The 21,328-nt window shown below is 41.1% G+C and overlaps 1 protein-coding gene and 1 non-coding gene across 2 annotated transcripts in view; one reads left to right on the forward strand and one right to left on the reverse strand.

Annotated features, from left to right (window-relative positions):
* DNAJC27 (DnaJ heat shock protein family (Hsp40) member C27) overlaps positions 1-20,858 on the forward strand; it is a 34,282-nt gene extending 13,424 nt beyond the window's left edge. Inside the window, exons 4-7 of the mRNA XM_055540766.1 lie at positions 8,563-8,727; positions 9,341-9,463; positions 14,631-14,791; positions 16,956-20,858. Of these exons, the coding sequence (XP_055396741.1) occupies positions 8,563-8,727; positions 9,341-9,463; positions 14,631-14,791; positions 16,956-17,088 (582 nt within the window). The 3' untranslated portion in view covers positions 17,089-20,858. The remainder of the gene's footprint in view (positions 1-8,562; positions 8,728-9,340; positions 9,464-14,630; positions 14,792-16,955) is intronic.
* On the reverse strand, positions 16,004-16,075 carry TRNAS-GGA (transfer RNA serine (anticodon GGA)). The gene has a single exon. It is a non-coding gene; the product is annotated as a tRNA-Ser (tRNA).
* Positions 20,859-21,328: the final 470 nt, after the last annotated feature.

Below are 21,328 nucleotides of genomic sequence, written 5' to 3' on the forward strand. Positions count from 1 at the left end.
GCTATGGATTTATTCTATTCTTCTTATAGAGAAGAGGGCTTAGGTTATTGATTTGAGATGTTCACCTTTTCTAATGTATGAATTTAGTATTATAAATTCTCCTCTCAGCACTGCATAGCTGTATCCCACAAATTTTGGTATGTTGTATTTTCATTTTCATTTATACACTTCTTTTCAAAATTTCCTTTGAGATTTTCTGTTTGACCTATGGATTTTTAGAAGTATATTGTTTAGTTTCCAAGTGTTTAGAAATTTTCCTGTTATCTTTCTGTTACTGATTTCTAGTTTGATTTCAGAGAACATACTGTGATCAGAGAACATACTGTATTATTTCAATTCTTTAAAATTTATTGAGGTTTTTTCCTGGCTCAGGATGTGGCCTGTCTTGGTAAATGTTATGTGGGCACTTAAAAAGAATGTGTATTCTGTTATTGATGGATAAAATGTTCTATAAATATTCATTAGATCCTTTTGGTCAGTTGTGTCGATGAATTCTTTTATATCCTTGCTTTTTTTCTGTTTAGTTGTTCTGTTAGTTGCTAAAAGAGGGGTTTTGAAGTTTCCAACTGTAACTGTGGATTTGTCTATTTCTCTTTTCAGTTTTTGCTTCATATATTTGCAGCTGTCTTGTTTGGTGCATATACATTTAGGATTGCTTTGTATTCATTATATAATGTTGTTATTGTATACTGTCCGCCTGTGTCTCTGATAATTTTCTTCCTAATGTCTATTTTATCTGATGTTAACATAGACATTTCTTCTTTCTTTTGATTAATATTTGCACGATACATCTTTTTCTATCTTTGTACTTTCAGCCTGCCTGTATCTTTATGTTTGAAGTGACTTTCTTAGAGGACAATACATAGTTCAGTCATTTTTCTTTTTTAAGTATTATGCCAATTTTTGTCCTTAGCCCACTTATTTTTCTGTAACTATTGATATGTTAGGGCTTAAGTCTACTATTTTACTTTTTGTTTTCTATTTTTTATTTCTATTTTCTTTTTCCTGTCTTCCCTTGGGTTACTTGAATGCTTTCTGAATTCCATTTTGATTTGTCTATAGTGTTTTTGAGTAAATCTTTCTGCATAGCTTTATTGGTGGACACTCTACTTACTACACTACATGTTATCACAGTCTACTGTTATTAGTTTAACAACTTTAGTGGGGTGTAGAAACTATTCCTCCTTTTATGTCCCTTTATCCTCTCCCATTTATAATCATCTTCAATATTTTGTCTACATACAAGAGAACCACAGTAGTGTTTAATTTTTGGTTAACTGTCAAACATAATTTAGAGACTGGGAGACAAGGAAAGCATATTGTGTTTACTCATATTTTTGCTTGCCCTATTCTTTCATCTTTCATTGTGTTCCTATTGCAGGAAGGGGGGGCCCTTCCAGGGCCCAAAAGGGGGCTCTTGTCTAACACTTGGAAAAGAATTGACTGAGGAGACACATGTGCTGACAAAGCAAGAGACTTTACTGGGGAGGGGTGCCTGGGTGGAGAGCAGTAGGGTAAGGGAACTCAGGAGGACTGCTCTGCCACATGGCTTGCAGTCTTGGATTTTATGGTGCTAGGATTAGTTTCCAGGTTTTCTTTAGTCAGTCATTCTGATTCAGGGTCCTTCCTGGTGGTGCATGCATTGTTCTGCCAGAATGGATGCCAGCGAGAAGGATTCTGGGAGGTGGTAGGACACGTGTTGTCTCCTTTTGACCTTTCCCAAATTCTTCCAGTAGGTGGTGGCTTGTTAGTTGCGTGTTCCTTAACTAGGACCTCCTGTTGTGAAATAACTCACACAGATGGTTATTATGGTACCTGGCCAGTGTGGGTGCTTTCGGTTAGTGTGCCTCCCCTAACATTCCAAGGCTGCATCTTTCATCCTTTCTATTTAGAGGACTCCTTTAGCCATTCTTTTAGTGTAAGTCTGGTGGCAAAGATTCTCTTAGTTTTCCTTGATTGCAAATGTTTTGGTTTCCCTTTGGTCTTGAAGAATTTTCTTTTTTTATTGCAGGCATGGGATTCTGGGTTGATATTGTTACCAGACCAAACTTGGGTCCGCTTGCCCTTGCACAGTAAATTCAATTCCACTGACAATGGGTTATGGTGAAGGAAAGTACAGTGTTTATTGCAGAGTGCCAAGCAAGTAGTTGGGAACTGCTAAAACACAGAACAAACCCCCAAATTCCTAAAGGGTTTCTCGTCAAAGCATTTTTAAAGGTGAGGGAGGGAGGGTCACAGGGTATGACATCAGCTGTTGCACAATTCTCTGATTGTTTGATGGTGAAGTAACAGGGCAGGGGTTGGCATTCTCTATCCTTAGGCACCAGTAGGTCTGGGGGTGCTTCTTGCTCTTGGTCATTAAGTAGTTCATTTCTTCCACTGGTGGCGGTTTTAACATCTGTAAAACAGCTCAGGAAGTGTGCATCAGATACTATTATCTAGGTACTTAAAAGAGGAGCTATAGCAGAGGATATGGGGGAGGAGTCTGTCCTGAACAGGCTCCATGGGGTCCTGCTCAGTTACAATTTTTCTTCTTTCTTTGGTTTCAGCATTTGAAAAATAGTGTGCTTCTTTCCTCTGGCCTCATGGTTTCTGATGAGAAATCTGCTGTCATTTGAAATGTCTTTTCCCCCCACTTTGCTTTTTTAACATCGTCACTACTTTTTTAATATAAGATCAGGTCCATTTCATCTTAAGCTTAGAAATTTCTACTGTAAAATTGTTTCAGCTCTGCATTAAGAAAGCAGCAGTGTTTTAAGCATTGTATTTCGTGGGAAAAATAGTACATATGACAGAAAACTTCCTACTTTGCTGTTTTCTCTAATTTCTCTTGAACTGTGTAAAGGTTCTTTCATGTTATGTGAGAATCATTTCTCCTCATATAATTATTTTCCTTTTCTTTACTTATATTTCCTTATCATTTGTTGTTTTCATGCCAGCTCTTGTACTCCCTGAGCCTCTTAGCCCCAATAATTTCAACGCTGTCAGGGAAGAATAGGGTTTCTGACCGAAAGATTTATTGGGAAGGTTAACTTAATTACCAGTAGGTTCAGAGAGGTGTCATTTTCTTTTTTTCCTTCTGACTGCTTTCATGATTTTTTTCCTTTGTCTTTAGTTATTAGAGGTTTAATTATGATGTCTATTGGCATGGATTTCTTTGAGTTTTTCCTGTTTGGGGTTTTCTCAGCTTCTTATATGTGTAGGCTTACATCTCTTGACAAATTTGGTAAGTTTTCAGCCATTATTTCTTTAGTTCTTTTTCAGCCTTACCATATTTATCCTCTCCTTCCTGGACTCTGATCTTGTTATAGTGTCACAGGTTCCTAAGGCTCTGCTCTTTTCCTTTTTTGTTTCTTTTTTCTTTTCTTTCTTTCTTTTTTTTAAAGTTTATTTCCTCTCTGTTGTTCAGATTAGGTAATTTTTATTATCTTGCCTACTGTTTCACTGATTCTTTCCACCATCTCCTCCATTCTGCTGTTGAACACAACTCCTGAGTTTTTTATTTTAGTCATTCTATTTTTTCAATAATTAATTTTTCTAAAATTCCCACTGTGCCTTTGCTTGAGTAGGTGTGGGTAGATAGTGTTTTCCTGAGGTGTCAGTTTGGAGGAGAGTGGTTATCATGTAAAGTTCTTTGTCTTTCCTGGTCTTTCACTAAAGAGAGCAGCCTTTTGTTAGGCTTTTTTTAGTCTGTACTCATTGGTATTTCCAAGTTGTACTTCTCCAGCTCTAAATTTTGGATACATGAGGAAAAGAAAACCTGGGAAACTCACCGCTGTGTCATTCCTCAGGTCCCAAGGTCCCTTGCTTGTCTGCCTTCTTCTCTCCACTTTGCAGAGTCTTCTTATGTATGTTATATATATTTATATATACAGTATCCAGGAATTTTACTTGTGCTTAGTGGAAATAATAGGGAAAAGTACATCTACTTCATCTTCCCAGAGGAAACGTAACTTAATGGCTATTTAATCTTCCATCTTGTGACACCCAGATATTTAGGTAAAATGAATGAATTTCTTTTGATTGTGAAGCCTTATAATGGTTGTATCAATTTCACAAGTATAGAACATTGTCAGTGAAAAAGGCATGGAGGCTCTCAGTGGCCAGAAGTTTGACATAGATTCTGACTACCAGAAATGCTAACGTTAATCTTAGGTTACACCAAACTTATATAAGTGGAGAGTTAGGAGATGCCTGAGAATCAGTGTGGTCCAGATTTCTGTCATCATAGGATTTCTTTCCGTAGCATTCCTGATTGATGGCCATCATTCATTTACCAGAGAGCAGCATGCCAGTTTCAATGCTGCAGACTGGGAATACACAACCCCTATTTTCACGACACATAAACATGTCAGAGAAGACACATGTTAAACAAAGGACAGAATGCTTGGGAGCACTTAATACCCACACCTAGCTTATCTGGAAAGTCAGGAAATCCTGTTGAAGGAAGCAGCATTTAAACTGAGTGTTGATGGAGAAGTAAGAGTTATGTAGGTTGGTGGGAACCCAGGGACAATATAACTCACGGGACAGTTTTGAGTGGTGCAGACTGTAAGGGTTTGAAGAGTGATTTTCTTTAATGATGGGGTCTCCCCTTCACAAGTTAATCCTTTAGACTTAAAAACTCCATATTAACGACGTCTCTGTTGTGAAGGCTGCCTTCCTTTGACTTTTGCCACTGATTTTGGCCTTGTTTTTGAAGCAACATAGACTGAGTCTGTGCTTCTACAAGAGACCTCCTAACATTTGTTAATTTGCTTCTTTCAAGGTGAAACATTTTTTATTCTCGCTAATGCCTTCTGTTGGATAACCTCTAGTGAGCCGACAGGGAGCTGAGAACCGAGCACAGCCTTCCAGATATTGTCTGGCTAGTGAAGAAGACTGAGTCTTCTGTTACTTTCTGTCATTAGACACTAGCATCTTACTAACGCAGCTCACAATTTCAATAGCTTTTTTTCAGCAGCTCACAGAAATAGAAGTATAATTAACAGAAGTGCCTTAAAATCATCACTTCTGAAGTACCTTTTCTCCAAAATAGCTTTGATCTCTCCTTTTTTGTCAAATTTTTGCTGTCTATAGCTCAAACCCTCCTTTTTGACAAAGCCAAAGCCATCATCTTTCTAAGCCCTCAGCTGACCAGCATACCCCATTGCTCAGCACATGCCTAGTGAAGCATCCACGTTCATCCTCGGGGTCCCAGGCTTCCTCAGATCCTTAGCACCTGTTCTGTGTTGGAGCTTCCCCTGTCAGCAGTCCAACCCACCAGGTTAACCCAAAGGGCCTACTGAGAAAAGATGGTCCCTCAGTGTGTCAGGTAAAGTGATCTCAGAGGGAAGTGTCGGAGGGGGGACTCCCGCCCAAGAAAAAGGTGGCCTGTGTCTTGCCATGAGTCTTGCTTCCCCTCGCACCCACAACTGAATCCTGGGGTTTATTGGAATGAGTTAGTGGGTCTATAATAACTTTCTGAGGCCTGAGTGATATTAAACTAACAGCTTTCTCTAACCTACAAGCTTGAAAAGTGTGCCATCTCTGCTTTAAAGTTCAATGGTCCCAGTTCTCTTAGCATCCTATTTAATTAAACTGTGAATTAAGTCTGCTAGGACTAACAGTAGACTGCTCTTTGGGGAGATAAGAATAATAGGATTCTAGGGCACCACTGAGGCATCCACCTGGACCTAAGGATACTCAGGTTTGGGGTAATAAAGTCACTCACTCAAGGTAACATAGGTAGATAGTTGCTGAACCCAGAATTGAACTTGAGTCCTTTGAAAGAGAAATCCATTGAGCTCTTTAAATTCTCTTTTTATACACAAATCTCACTTTGGACAGCATGATCTGCACCTTGCAATTTTCTTTTCCTCTTTGACCTCTACTTCTGTTCTTTACTATAGCACATTCAGCCATTTGATTAAACAAATATGTGTCAAACATTTATACCTGCTAGGCCCAGGGACTGACACAAAGGTGATATGTGCCTTCACACCACTTATAGTCTAGTGGGGAAGACAGCTAGCTATGCCACTAACTATGAAACTAGACAGGAAGTGACATGAGTGCTCTTAGAAGTACAAAATGCTGTGGTATTCCGGGGGATATAGAGATTGCATTCTGTTTTGCAGGTGGAGGGGACCAGATGGTGAGGAAGGGAGAAGAAAAAGCTACATGAAAGATACAGTATTATAGCTTGACCTTGGAAAGTGGAAGACGAAGAGGTGTCCATTTCCAGGTGGAATTAGGAGGGCATAGGAGAAGGCAATGGCAACCCACTCCAGTACTCTTGCCTGGAAAATCCCATGGACGGAGGAGCCTGGTAGGCTGCAGTCCGTGGCATCGCTAAGATTCGGATACGACTGAGTGTCTTCACTTTCACTTTTCACTTTCATGCATTGGAGAAGGAACTGGCAACCCACTCCAGTGTTCTTGCCTGGAGAATCCCAGGGATGGGGGAGCCTCGTGGGCTGCCGTCTATGGGGTCGCAAAGAGTCGGACACGACTGAAGCGACTTAGCAGCAGCAGCAGCAGCAGCAGCAGGGCAGGTTTGGGGAATGAGATTATCCAGTTTGAAGTACAGGAGATGGGTTGGGGGACGAGGCTGAAAAGTGGGTGGAGGACTGTTCAGAAACTGTTAATGTCAATTATAAGGGTTTGAACTTTGGAGAGTGTGCACTAGAGAAACAGGAAAGAATTTTTGAGCCAGGGCTTTAAAAAAGATACATATGCACAGTGTATAGTGTTGCTAGGGAGATTGCTTAGAAGACTTGAGCAGTCATGCAATCAAGAGATAATATTGGCAACGAAAATGGAAAGGAAGTGATAGTGCAGGAAGCATGGTGGAGGCGGCTTCTGCAGAATTGTCTGAGCAGAGGGACAGGAGAGCAGCAGAGGCTAACACCAGGCTCTCAACCCAAGTGACTCAGAGAAGGGTGTGCTGCTTTCATCACTAGAAGTTCAAGAGAAGGAAAAGTGGAGGAAGGAATGAGGTGGAGGGTTTCCTGTTATATGGACTGAATCTGAGGTTCCAACAGGACAATGAGCTGGGAGTCTAGAGCTACTTGGAAATGCAGGAAGCACAGATGAAAGGACTCGCCTTGGAGGTTCTCACAGTTGAAACTGTGCAAGTGGTTGACTTTGCTGAGTTGGGAAGAAGGTTAACAAAGAAAGGACGAGGGCCCAGGACAGGGTTTGGGGAACTGTGGCAGCAGACTGGAGTGGGAGCAATGGAGGGAAGAGGAGTCGGTGGAAGAAGGATGAGTTAAGGAACCTGGAGAACGTGATGTGGGAGTCAGGCAACAGGAGTCCGGACAGAAGGGAAAGCCCCCCTGTAGCTGCTGCGCGAGGGCTGAGGACCCTGAGTACTGAGGGGAAAGGACGCCTTCCTGGTCTTCATCATGTTGAATTCACTCTGATTATGTTGGGTTGGATTTTAAGGGATAGCTTCCTATGTTTCTGTAAGTTAAGAGGCACTTACATTCTTGGCCCAGGTGTCTCTCTATGCTCAGAAACGCAGATACTTCATGCCAGATGTGTGAGAGAGGTCTTTGTTCTTACCACATATCCAGCATAGGTCTCAGTACTTACCAGATTTTTCTGAAAAGAACACATAATACATGGCCTCTGTCAAGATTCTTACTGGGATTTTGGCCTGATATCCCTAGTCTGTCAGTGTGACTCCTCATCCACCTAACCTGTCAGGTTAGTGCTTCTCCCACTTCACACCCTGTACTTCCTGCTCCCTCTTCCCAGAAAATACGCCCCAGAGGCGAGTTGCCATGGCTGATAAGAACCTCAGAGAATGAATGCAAGGAAGGAAGGGAGAAGGTGCTGATACACATTGTTTCCCAGGCACCATTTAGGGGCTCTGCCTTCTTGATCTCATTTACTCCTCATAATAACCCTGTGAAGTAAGTAGTATTATCCCCATTTTACAGATGAGGAAACTGAGACGCAGAGAGGTTAAGGGACTTGCCCGAGTTCACACAACTAGTAAGTAAGTGTGAACCCAGATCTGATTCCAGGGCCTGTGCTGTTTTCCACTGCATATTACACAGACACTCAGAGTTCAGAGTTCCAGAGTTGCTGGTGAGACCCAGGAGTCCTAGGGAGGGTCTGGCCAGCCTCCTGGGAAAAGCCAGCTTTTGGATGTGATATGTAAATGGCTATACCTTGTTGCTGAGACTGGTGTCATTTTTGCCTTAAGTTCTTTTTAATTGTTCACTCACCTTCCTAGCTCTTCCTAAGAAGAACTTCATTTAATTTGTGTTCTTCTTAAGGCCTACTGATAACAATTAAAGATTGATTGCCTCTGGGGAGTAGAACCTGGAGGTGAGGATGGACAGGGTAGAAGGCTGTTAGATCCATTACAAGTCCTTCTATTCGAATAGACTTTTTAAAGAAAATCATGTTACTCTGATTTTATTAAAAGCCCTCCAAAGACCAGTAGTACAATTAGTAAACACTATGAATACACACAAGAATACACTTTGCTAAGTTAATGACTGCGAGATACACTTTTATAAAATCACAATATCTACATGTTGTGCATCTGTTTTTTTTTACGTGAAGGTTCGTAATGAGTTTTACAAGGACACACAGGGTGTGATACTGGTCTATGATGTTGGGCAGAAAGATTCCTTCGATGCCCTTGATACATGGCTGGCAGAAATGAAGCAAGATCTTGGACCTCATGGAAACATGGAAAATATTGTATTTGCAGTGTGTGCCAATAAGGTAACTGTTTTGGAGATGAAATGCTCAACTTTCTAGGTTCATTATGGGAAGAGTGCAGCTCTGAGTTTTGGGGAATAAATAAGAAGAAAAAAATTATGTAATCTGTAATGTTAAGAATCGGCAGCTTTTCAAAACATATGTTCCTAAAACAAAAACTATTAAAAAACAAAACCTGTCATGTTATCCATTTTTTTCTGGTGCCATGTTTGGGAATGGATATTGGTGAGGGAGCAGGAGAGGTGGAGCCTAGTAATCAGACTCTGACTGATTGGAGGAGGGGGCAGAAGTTAGGTGGAACATGGCCTGTGGAAAAGTGGAAAAGCAGACCATGTGTGGCAAACATGGTGAAGCCAACTTCCACAGAGGTGAGCAGCAGCAGCTTTCTCAGGAGAAATTGCTGGTAGCAGGCACTTGTGGTTTTGCCACAGAAAAATCAGTCCATATTCAGTGCTAGTAATTTTTTGGTCCTGGTAATTTTATATACTGGTGCTGGGGTTCAGCTTAAGAATAGTTTTTGCCTCAGCAGAGGGTTGACAGAGACCTCACTGGGCCTATTCTAGAGGGACAAGGTTGGAATATTCTCTTCTCCGCTGCCTCCAACTCTCAATTTCAGATTGACTGTACTAAGCACCGCTGTGTTGATGAAAGTGAAGGACGTCTTTGGGCTGAAAGCAAAGGGTTCCTGTACTTTGAAACTTCGGCTCAAACTGGAGAAGGAATCAATGAGATGTTCCAGGTAACCTGGCATTTTATTGTTTTAGAGTTTTTGTGCCTGACCATACCAAATTTTAGCTTAATGATGAGGAGCAGAAAGTAATGGAAGTTTCTTATTAGAATAAGCTGTTTCTTTTCAGAAGCAGGTAAGAAAGAGGGAATGGGAGAGAGACGGTGAGAATGAGTGTGTGTGTGTGAGAGAGACAGAGAGAGAAAGAGGGAGATTTGCCTCCTGTCTCTTTTAGATCAGAATTATCTACTTATCAGAATTACTGGGGAAATTCTTCAAAATACAAATTGCTGGGCTCCAGGTCCACTGGAAACTTAATGTTTTGTTGGAGCTGAGGAATCTTGATTTTAAAAAACCTCTCTAGGTGATTCCTCTGATCATCAAGTTTAATAACACTTATTATATACTTACTTAAATGGGAGAAAGATTTTCTTTAAAACCATGTTTGGTTATATTTATATGCATAATCAAATGAAAGTATTACTTTGGCAAAATTGCCTTGCCATAGCTAATATAATCTTATTTTGTAGCCCTGTGGGTGCAGTTAGAGACCAGGAGACTATCATTGCAGAATCAGCGGGTCATATGTAAAAGTTCTGTCTCACCGATCAAGTAGGCAGTAGAAGGATGCAACCTGAATAGATGGTCACTTTTTAGAACTTGGGCTTCCCTTGTGACTCAGCTGGTGAAGAACCTGCCTACAATGCGGAGACCTGGGTTCAATCCCTGGGTTGGGAAGATCCCCTGGAGAAGGGAAAGGCTACCCACTCCAGTATTCTGGCCTAGAGAATTCCATGGACTGTATAGTCCATGGGGTCGCAAAGAGTCAGACACGACTGAGTGACTTTCATTCACTTTTAGAACTTAATAATCTTGAATCATTTTAAGGGGAGCCTAAACAACAAATTAGAGTCAACTCTTAATTCTAGTTTCATTTGGAAGTAAGTGGTGGCATGAATAATGCATTTTTTCTTATGAATATATCTGATATTTTAGGAATTTTTAGCATTTTAAATAATGTAGCTATACTATAAAGAGTTGTTCTTAATTACCGAGTGGGATTTCATTTAATCACTTGTACTGAATCTCCTTCTCACAAGATGTCATCCCTCCTACTAGAAGACAGGTTTCATCCTTGGCTGACAGACTGAATTTGGCATCAGTAGCTTCTATTTCAAGACCAAACATGGTTGATGCTGTTTTGCCAATTTTCTAGTCCTTTAAGTACATAGACCTATGTGAGTATGTACCAATATGTGTACAGTAATGATACTTAACCATTTGAATAGTACTTTACAATTCTGGAGAAGTTTACCTGTTTCATCTCATTTGAGACTCTTAACAGTGTGTGGCAGGTATCATTCTCATTTCAGATATGAGACATCCAAGAGTAGTAGTGATTTGTCCAAGAGGTATAAGTAACTGTCTCAATGTCTTTCAGCACTTAACTCTTAAATGTCTTTCAGCACTTTAAAGATATTTGAGTTTTCCTGTAGTCCTTGAGACTATTTTTTTTCCATTTTTCCTCTGTCTTTTAGATTGCATAATCTCTATTGATCTGATTTCAATTTGTTAAATCTACCAAGTGAAGTTTTCAATTCACGGCTTTCCAGTTCTAGAATTTGCATTTGATTATTTTGTATAGTTCCCAGTTTTCTGCTGAGATTCTCTCTTTACTCATTTTGAACATATTTTTCTTAATCTCTTTGAAATTTATAATAGCTGCTTTACAGTTTTTGTTCAATATCTGAACCATCTTGGGTTCAATTTCTATGGACTACTTTTTTTCCTGACTATGGATCACATTATTGTTTCTTTGTATGAGTAGTGACTTTTTATTTAACACCAGACATTGTAGATAATACACTGTAGAGACTCAGTTTGTTTATTTTCCTCAGAGGAATGTTGATTTTTGGTTCAGCAGGCAGTTCAGTTATTGACAGATTATACTGAATTTGTGTAGGCTTCACTCTTTTGCTTTAATAGTAAGGCTCAGAAGGAAGCCCAAAGTGTGTTCAAAACTCTTCTTATCTAATTTAGCAGGACTCAGCCTCCAAGTTCTGTCCCTCTTGCAGATCTTGTCGATTCTTGGTTTTAGGTTTTGTTAGGCTGAGTCTAACTCCTAAGGCATATCCTTTTTGTGGCATCTCAGCTGGATGCCAGGGGTATTAATGAGGTGTTAAGGAGGTCTCTTAACTCTCATGAATCTCTCTCACTATTGAGTCTTTCCCCTTCTCATGAGTCTGTCTCCAGGGAGTCTCTCTCACTAGAGCCAAACTCTAGTATCCCCAGGATGGCTCTTCTCCTCACACCACTAGTCAGTTCTGTTCTCAATCTCTCAATAGTCATCTGGTAAGCCTCAGGTGATTTCATCCTGTGCATATAGAGCCTAGCCGACAGCTGCAAACTAGTAGGGAACCCCCACATGGACTTCTTGGGGCCCAGCTCCCTCCTATCCAAGGGCCCGCTCTGCAGATTCCAGCCACTTCAGCATCATCAAGCTCTGACCTCTGCCTCCTTAGCTCAGTGGGACTTTGTGTCTTCTTAGACCCCAGCACTTTGTGACATGGTAGGAAATGGACTTAGAAGACAAAGGAGCAGTCTTACACTTGTCCACTACCTGAAAAGAGTTGCCTTATATATTTACTATTATAGTTGTTTGGCAGGATGTTCCCATGATTCCAACATGGCTGGCACTCAGACAAGGAGTTTGAAGAGACTTTTGACTTCAATTCCAGTATTCTGTATATCACACCACAGCTGGCCTTCATTACATTACTTGTTATGAATAAATCCCTCAGAAATTTGTGAGGGTTTATATTTTAGGTTAACTTATAGACTAGTAGAAAACCTTACTGATACATAAGCACAGGCAAACATCTGGAAACTATGTTCCCTATTAGGTTGCTTTTATTTTTTAGATAAATCTAGGGTAGAATTGGGCTTCCCTGGTAGCTCAGATGGTAAAGCGTCTGCCTACAATGCAGGAGACCCGGGTTTGATCCCTGGGTTGGGAATATCCCCTGGAGAAGGAAATGGCAACCCACTCCAGTATTCTTGCCTGGAGAATCTCATGGATGGAGGAGCCTGGTGTGCTACAGTCCATGGGGTCGCAAAGAGTCGGACACGACTAAGTGACTTCACTTTACTTCACTTCAGGGTAGAATTAGTGAATAATTCGTCTTTTTTTTTTTTTTTTTGAAGGCTAATAAAGAGTATAATAAAACAATTCTATAAGTACTTAGAAGTAGTACTTTCCTGCTGGTTCAGTTTAATAAATACTTTCTTTGTTTCCTATTACTTAATAGACACTTTATGTCAGGAAGGACCTTGGTTTTATCTTAACACTGTTAGCACAGAGTAATATTAAGATAGACTAAAACTAAGTCAGCACTTCTCTTGTCTTGGTATCTAGCAGCTTTTCCTTTGACACCCCTTTTCACATGTCAGGGTTTCTTGTTTAGGTTGCCAAGTCGATTAGCTGATACTGGAGATAAGAAAGAGGAGTCAAAGAGAAAAAATTTTAGATGATAATAGGAACTATAGAAATAGCTGAACAAAAAAGGAGAAACGATTTCCCTGGAGGTCCAGTGGTTGAGACTCCACCTTCCAGTGTAAGGGTCACAAGTTTGATCCCTGGTCAGGAAAATAAGGTCCCACATTCCTCGGGGTGCAGCCAAGATTTCAAGAAAAGGGGAAGGGAGATTTTTAAAAATGGAGGGATGAGGAGATAAGTCAATTTAAAAGTCAGTTCAGTCACTCAGTCGTGTCTGACTCTTTGCGACCCCGTGGACTGCAGCACACCAGGTTTCCCTGTCCATCACCAATTCCCAGAGCCTACTCAAACTCATGTCCATTGAGTTGGTGATGCCATCCAGCCACCTCATTCTCTGTCATCCCCTTCTCTTCCTGCCTTCAATCTTTCCCAGCATCAGGGTCTTTTCTAATGAGTCAGTTCTTTGCATCAGGTGACCAAAGTATTGGAGCTTCAGCTTCAGCATCAGTCCTTCCAATGAATATTCAGGACGATGTTTCCTTTGGGATAGACTGGTTGGATCTCCTTGCTGTCCAAGGGACTCTCAAGAGTCTTCTCCAACACCTTGACAACCCCATGAACCGTATGAAAGGGCAAAAAGATAGGACAATGAAAGATGAATTCCTCAGGTTAGTAGGTGCCCAGTATGCTACTGGAGATCACTGGAGAAATAACTCCAGAAAGAATGAAGAGACAGAGCCAAAGCAAAAACAACACCCAGTTGTGGATGTGACTGGTGATGGAAGTAAAGTCCAATGATAATGCCCAGTATTGAAAAGAGTATGGGGAAGTAGGCATTTCCATTCACTGTGATGGGAGTATAAACTGGTATAGCCTTTTTGTATGACAGTTGTCAAAATCAGAAAGTAAAATGCACACACACTTTTATTCAGCAGTTTTGCTTTCAGAAATTTATTCTGAAACAGTATCCCCACAAGTGTGCAGAGATATGTGCCCGTAAAAAAATATTCCCTAAAGCACTGTGTGACATAGCGTGTGACACAAAACTGGAAACAATTGACCTGTCCAAGAATAGGAGTTGATTGACTAAATTATGAGTACAGTCAGTCACACAGTGGAGTACTGAACAGTCATTAAAAGGGAGGAAGAAAGCGTCTATATGCAGCTAGAAAAAGATTCTAAGATTTATTATTATGTGAAAAAAGTTACAAGGTGCTCAGCAGTGTGTTTAATCTGCTCTCTTTTATGTAAATACTTTGGGCTTGGATATGTGTACTGGTACTGAGAGAAAATTATTCTGGAAGGATACTGAAAAAATGATTAACAGTGGTTTACCCCAAGGAGAGGAACTCGAGGGGCAGGGAGATAGTTTTCATTTTACACTTCTTCTACTATTTGAATTTTTCTAATAATATTTGTATACTAGTTTGTAATCTCAAGTATGACTATCTGAGAGTAGGATCATAAGCCATTTAAATTCTTATACTTTTTGTGTGCTTAAATATATATATAATATACATATATGTTCTACATATATGATTAGTATAAAAGAGAAAATGTATGTTTGCTTTATTGTGAATTTTAAGTTATTGGATTATAGTAAAGTTCTTTAAGTTGATGCCTAGAAAGAATTCCTATTTTCCCCAAATCAGTTCTCCTCTGGGATGTGTTTTCTTTTTGCAGACCTTTTATCTATCCATAGTTGATTTATGCGAAAACGGCGGAAAACGTCCTAACACAAATAGCAGTGCTAGTTTCACCAAAGAGCAAGCGGACGCCATTCGCAGAATTCGAAGTAGTAAGGACAGTTGGGACATGCTGGGAGTCAAGCCTGGGGCCTCAAGGTAAGCGGCGCTCTCAGGCACTAGTGCTGCCTGCGGCCATCAGAACACAGTGTGGTGCCTTCTTGTAATGGGCTAGACATGTGAAGATGTGTGGAAACAGGCTGCTTAACACTACTCCCTCACCGAATTAAGCGAGTACCAAAGAAGGGAAGTAGAGGGCACAGTCGCCTGGTGTGGGAACTATGTCGTGTGTCTGTTGTGTGAGTACCTTTTGAAATGGTATGCTCTGCTTTTGTTGACCAAGAGTCTAGAAACAAATGTAACCTCAATATATACACATATAATCACAAAAGAGAATTCTTAAAGCATAGAATTTTTGAAAAAGAAAGAATGTTAGCAATCAACTTGTTGAAACAGTTCATTTCATAAGTGGGAAAACTGGGACTCAGGGAAACTAAAAACACAGTCAGGGACTCCAGGAGTTAGTGGTAGAATTGACCCTGAACCCTGTGTGTCTTCCTGTCTCTGACTCTGTGTCTCTCAAAAATCATTGTAGTTCCTCATCTGAGTGTATTTGTATTAAATTATTTTATTTTAGCCAAAATAATTATTTTGGAGAAAAATAAATACAATCACTACTCTTCATGAAAGAAATAAATCATTACCTAGTATGACTATGTAACTTTTCCCCCAGTCTTATTGAAATATAATTGACATACAACACTGTATAAGGTTAAGGTGAATAGCATGATGATTTAACTTACATACGTTGTGAAACAATTACCAAAATAAGTTTAGTGAACATTCATCATCTCATAGAGATAAAGAAAAAAAATGTTTTTTCCTTGTGATTAGAACTTTTGGAGTCTACTCTCCTAAGAACTCTCAATTGTTATCTCACTTTTAACTCTATAATAGTACTGTTACGATGCATATTATTGGAGTTCTCAGATCTTTTTATTTTGCACCATAGCTTTCCTCCCTATGCTTCTCCCTCTCTACTTTTTCACCTTGATTCCCAGAAAAGGAAAATAGTACATCTCAAAACTTTGCCTTATCAGCATCAACAACATTAAGTATCTCTTCTACATTTTGGTCTCCTAGCATGTCTTCAGGTTAAGAAGAGAAAAGGGGATGGGAAGAAAGTGAAGTTGCTCAGTCATGTCCGACTCTTTGCAACCCCATGGACTGTAGCCTACTAGGCTCCTCGCTCCATGGGATTCTCCAGGCAAGAGTACCGGAGTGGGTTGCCATTTCCTTCTCCAGGGGATCTTCCCAACCCAGGGATTGAACCTGGGTCTCCCGCATTCCAGGCAGACGCTTTAACCTCTGAGCCACCAGGGATGGGAAGAGGGAGACAGTTATTGGTCACCCTTGATTTGACAGGTGTTACTGAGGATGCTTTAAACACCTGACGAAATTCAGATGACCTTGTAGCGTAAAGTTAATTGGTGGCTTTTGGGGCTTCCCAGGTGGCACAGTGGTAAAGAATCTGCCTGCTCATGCAAGAGATGCAAGAGACTTGGGTTCGATCCCTGGGTGGGGAAGATCCTCTGAAGAAGGGAACGGCCACCCACTCCAGTATTCTTGCCTGGAGAATTCCATGGACAGAGGAGCCTGGTGGGCTACAGGCCATAGGGTCGCAAAGAGTCGGGCACAACTGAGCAACTAATATTACTTTTACTATTGTATATCAAATTCAGCTTTTTTGTTGTTTTGGCCTTTCCCTTACGGACCCTGCTCCCTGGCTGACTTTGTCCGCTGTTTCCTTCTGGAACTGCATGCCGGGTCTCTGTTCCCTCTCTGGCCTCTGCCAGTTCTCTCCCTGCGGCTCTGCGTTTCCCATCACTGGATCAATTCCTGAACCCCATCTTCTTGCAGAGTCCTCCTCCAGGGGGGCCTGCCCTGCTGGCCTCTTGTCCTCATCGCTTCCATCAGCAATTATTCGCCGAGTGCCAATGCCTGGGAGGTGCTGACCACTGTCTATCTTCAGTTGATCACGTTTGTATACTCTTTGTATTGTCTGTTTTTCTACTTGAATGTTACATGTTATTTGTCCATTGTTTGTTTCCCAGTCCTTTAGTCTCACCTTTGACAAAGGGTCACGATAATTTCAGATACGCTTACTGCAAGAGGTGTTCTGTTATCCAGGCAGCTGAAATGCAGTGGGCAGAGGGTGGGGCTGACCTCCCTACTGACATAGAGCTCTGCTTTTTCTTTGCAGGGATGAAGTCAATAAAGCATATCGGAAACTTGCTGTGCTGCTTCACCCTGACAAATGTGTAGCACCTGGTAGTGAAGATGCCTTCAAAGCCGTTGTGAATGCCCGAACAGCCCTCCTGAAAAACATCAAGTAGAAAAGAGGAAAAAAAGACAGGTGTAGGCCTCGAGTCCAAACAGACTTTCTCTGGAAGTAAATAGCCAACATGGGTTTTTCCTCCACAAAATTCTTACAGCCCTTTTCACTCACGTGCTGTCATTTGTGAATCAGTAATTTGGCTGCCTGTTTCCATGTCACAGACATTTTGCAGAGAGACAAAATGAAGAGAACCGAGTGCCACTTATACACTGTCGTTCATTTTCTATTTCTGAATGATGATAGATTTTTTTTTTTCTCATGAGTTGGTAAGCTCTGTCAGTATAGCATCACTTAGGCACTTTGCTCAGGAAAGTCCACAAAGTTTCTGGAAGAAGGATAGGAGGATCCTTTTGCTTTTTCTTTATTAAAAAACATTCATCATCAGAGGAAAAAAAACAAAATGGAAGCAGACATAGCAGAACCCCTGAAAGTGTGGTGACCTTACAAGCAAGTTGCCCCTTTACAATGAGTTTCTTAGGTGATATTTTAAGCATCAGTCTGCTTAATTAATGAATGAACTCTTGGCAGCCCTTCGGAAGTGAAACAAGGTGATGCGATCCTGAGCTGAGTGGCCCTTTTTTGACGTTCGGTCTGTGCTCCTTCTCCATCACCAGGGGAGAGACCAGCCAGTCCTGAGAGTAGAGGTGGCGGTAGCCGCAGGTTCTGGTAGACTGGCTGTTGCTAGACCTGCCCCTGGGTCTGAGGCTTTTCCCTGGCCGTGGGAGTGCTGGTAGCTGTAGGGGCATCTTCACCTAGGAGTCTGGAGTCAGATCCCAAGACAGAAATGCCTGCAGGTCAAACTGGATTGTGCACACATTCCCAGAGGGCCTGACCCGCCTGGTACGGGCGTGTCTGATGCCCTAGGAGAGCCCCCATAGGAGGCTTATGCGTTTCCTTGTTGCAGCATCATTTGCCAAGACAGGTGGGAAAGGCAGGGTTGCGTCTCAACAGGGGGCCTCCCTTCGCTTCCTCGTCAGTGTGAGCTCCCCTTCCCTCTTCTGTTCCTGCCTTGTCTCTCAAGGCACCACATCTGCCACCACGTCTCTCTTCTCGAATCCCCACCTTCCGGCTATTGCCTCCTCTGTTCTGTGCAGCCTTTGCCGGGACGTGGTAGACCAGAGACAAGTATAGATCCTTTGAGTGGTGGATGGAGAGATCTTAAGGCCTGTGTGGGAAGAATTTGTTACTTTTGTTTAGGTTCCAAATTTCTAATCAGTAATACTTTTAAGCTGCAGATTGTGAAAATTAATTTCACATAGAGAAATCCATTCTCTTGCTATCGTCTCTCTCTCAGTATCCAAGAGATGGATGAAGATCAAGTGTCAGGACCGGCCTTCCTTCCAGAGCTCACAGAATAGAGTCACCACGTGGTGCGTTACACCATCACTCTCATGTTACTCAGATTGTTCGCTGTGACCAAGCTGCACTGATTGGGGCTTTAAAGTATATGAAACTTTGCCATCAGTGAATTTTAAACAGCTATCCCATATTGCTTGCCAAGTAGCATTCGCCTTACCCTACCTGAGAAGAAAAACCACTTTCATTTAATTCAAACCCACTGCAGCCTACTGAACCCTTCCCTTCTCCAGAGCAGCTTCGCTTTGTGTGGCTGTCCTTGGGCAGCACTGAGCTGGTTTTCAGGAAACCAGAGCATTGTTTTCTAGTAAGAGTTTTCATTTTGATATTAAAAATGCTTTTTTTCTTAGTAAAATTGAGATATGAGATATGATTTTTTTTGTGGGATTTTCCTCTTGCCTTTTAATTTTAACTAGCTTCTGGGCCTGTAAAACTCAGGCCAGAGTTCTTCAGGGTTTTAATTTTGCTGTTGGCCTTCATCATGGCCAATGTAACAATCATAGATCTGTTCTTGTGGCAGAACTTAAGAGTCGTATGAGTGAGGAACTGTGCATGGTGCTGTCAGCCCACATTGACATGACAGCTCACCTGTGTATGTGGCCCTGTGTAAAAACCGGTGCCAGTTTTCATCACTGTCATTAAACACTAGATGGGTCACCTCATTCAGCTGCATTGTGCAGATGAGCAGTTATAGCAGATAGAGTTCTCTAGGCCTTCCATTCACATCCTTATGTAATGAGTGACTTGTTGACATTTAGCCTGGTCTTGATTCTTAGGTCTTGCTCAGTTCCCAGCACCTTGATTACTAATGTTAAGGATGGCCATGTACTACTTCATTTATGGAAAAGAAAGAAAAGAAAGATAAAGGTTCAGGGTCCTAGAATTTTTCTGATTTCCATAATCCTGAGTAGAATGTCAAGAAGTAATGAAGTGAAGCCTGGTCTGCAATGAAAAGTAACTTCATATAAAATTTTACAGACCTTTGTGCATTAATTTAAATTCTTGGTACAAATGTATATTTTTTAGTTCAACCTTATTAAAATTCTTCAGCCAGTTAGGATTGCACAATACATCAGTGAGAGTAACAACTAGCAGAATAATTTCAATGGCTAAAAAAAATTTTGTACAGAATCTTGTTTTTGCAAAAAAGAACAAGAAGTTTGAACAGCTGTTATTCAAGAAAAGCCATTTCTTCTGCATCTGAGTCACCAAGAATGAACACTTTAAAAACTTGTTAGAAATCCCTGGAGGTTTTTGAAATTAATCGCCAACCTACCTAAGAACTTTAAAATATACCATCCTTTTGTTCCTCCATTCCTCTTTCATGGCTCCTTTTGAATCAATATTCTCAACTGTCAACGTGTCTCTTACTTCAGCAATGTCGTTTATTTCTTTGCATAAATGTGTGCTTGGTAAAGTCCGGACTTGGAGATGTTGTGCTGCTTCCCAAGATAAATTGCTCTGATTCTGTAGATTGCACTCTGTGCTTTAAGGCTCACATTTACCTCAGGAAACTCACTTTAGCATGTTTTGTTTTGGGGTTTTTTTTGCATTGAATTCTCAAATGGTAATTATTTCTTTATACTGGTAAACTAGTACCTAATTTACTGTTCACTAAGTGAGCCATAGATAAGGCAGCTAAATTTCTGAAAGAGAGAAAATGGGCAGCCCTTGGTTGCTGTGAGTCAGTAATAAGGTCCCTATTTCTCAAAGAACAATGACAGAATCTCAAGGGGAAGGAGGTATTTCGGTCTCGTGTTAGAAAGGGGGGCGGGGGGCGTGTGCACATTGCCTTTGACAGGGTGTCAGTATCTGTCCCCTAAGCAATTTCAGTGGGCCCTAGAAGGTCACTCCCTTCTCTACTACACTCTGTCTAGCTCACTCTGAGTCCGACTACATTTTTATGAAATTTTGCAGAGAAATTAAGCCGTGAAATGCAGCTAACCTCCTTCCATTGCAAGTTTTGCAAAGGGAAGAGGGGTTCATATTTCTCATGATAGGTACCTAGCACAATTGTAAGAGACAGTTATTAATGTTTATATGTTGGTGTTTCCATTAAGCATTTCTAGAGGAGACGAAAGCTTAAACTTGTGGTGTGGATGAGTTAGATCGTGTCTGACAAGTAGTGCAATATGAAGCCGTGCAATAAAGGCTGTGTTGTGAAATGAAGCGCTGGAAAGCTGGACAGTTCGGGTTAGCTTCCTGCAGCAGTTGCCCGCAGGATGGTCTGCCCTTGGCCCAGGAATGCAGAGTCTCTAAAGAAACCCTTTGCTCTTACGAGGTAATTTATGTATTTGCTTTCTGTTGAAATAATGGAAAATGTTAAAGCTAACAGCTGTCTATGTCTTGTATAGAGAGTGTCATATGTATTTAAGTTGTGTATTTTTATAAAGTAAAGCCAAATGCCAAACACTGGTCTGTGGGCTGCACTTATTTGTTGAGACACTGGTCTTTAAAGCAGAAGCTGGCCGTTACCAACTGAGATCATAGATAAGACATCTTGCTGTAGTTGCCAGTGGGTAAAATGGAGGAAATGGTATTCAGTGGTCCCTCAGGCTGTTCTAACCTTAATTAAGTTGTGATGAAAGTCTTTTGCTCTCTTAAAGAAAGATACTAATATTATGTTTTCCTTTTTAATTCAAATGAAACTATTGTTATCTCATTTTAATAATGCAGGTCTAATTCAGCTAATTAGTCCCTGGACAACAGGAATCCTTAAGTAACAGACTATGGTGAATGCGAATTTGAAAGTAAAAGCCTTGTAGGGCCAGCCCACAGAAGGCTTCAAACCAGAGCTCTAATTTTCATTGTGAATGACGTTCCTTATCACCTGAGAATGCGCTCACTCCTGGGGAACCGCTCTACCCTCTCCATACTGCTGA

The sequence above is a fragment of the Bubalus kerabau genome, chromosome 11 (genome assembly GCF_029407905.1).
Source record: "Bubalus kerabau isolate K-KA32 ecotype Philippines breed swamp buffalo chromosome 11, PCC_UOA_SB_1v2, whole genome shotgun sequence".
NCBI classification, from domain to species: Eukaryota; Metazoa; Chordata; class Mammalia; order Artiodactyla; family Bovidae; genus Bubalus; species Bubalus kerabau.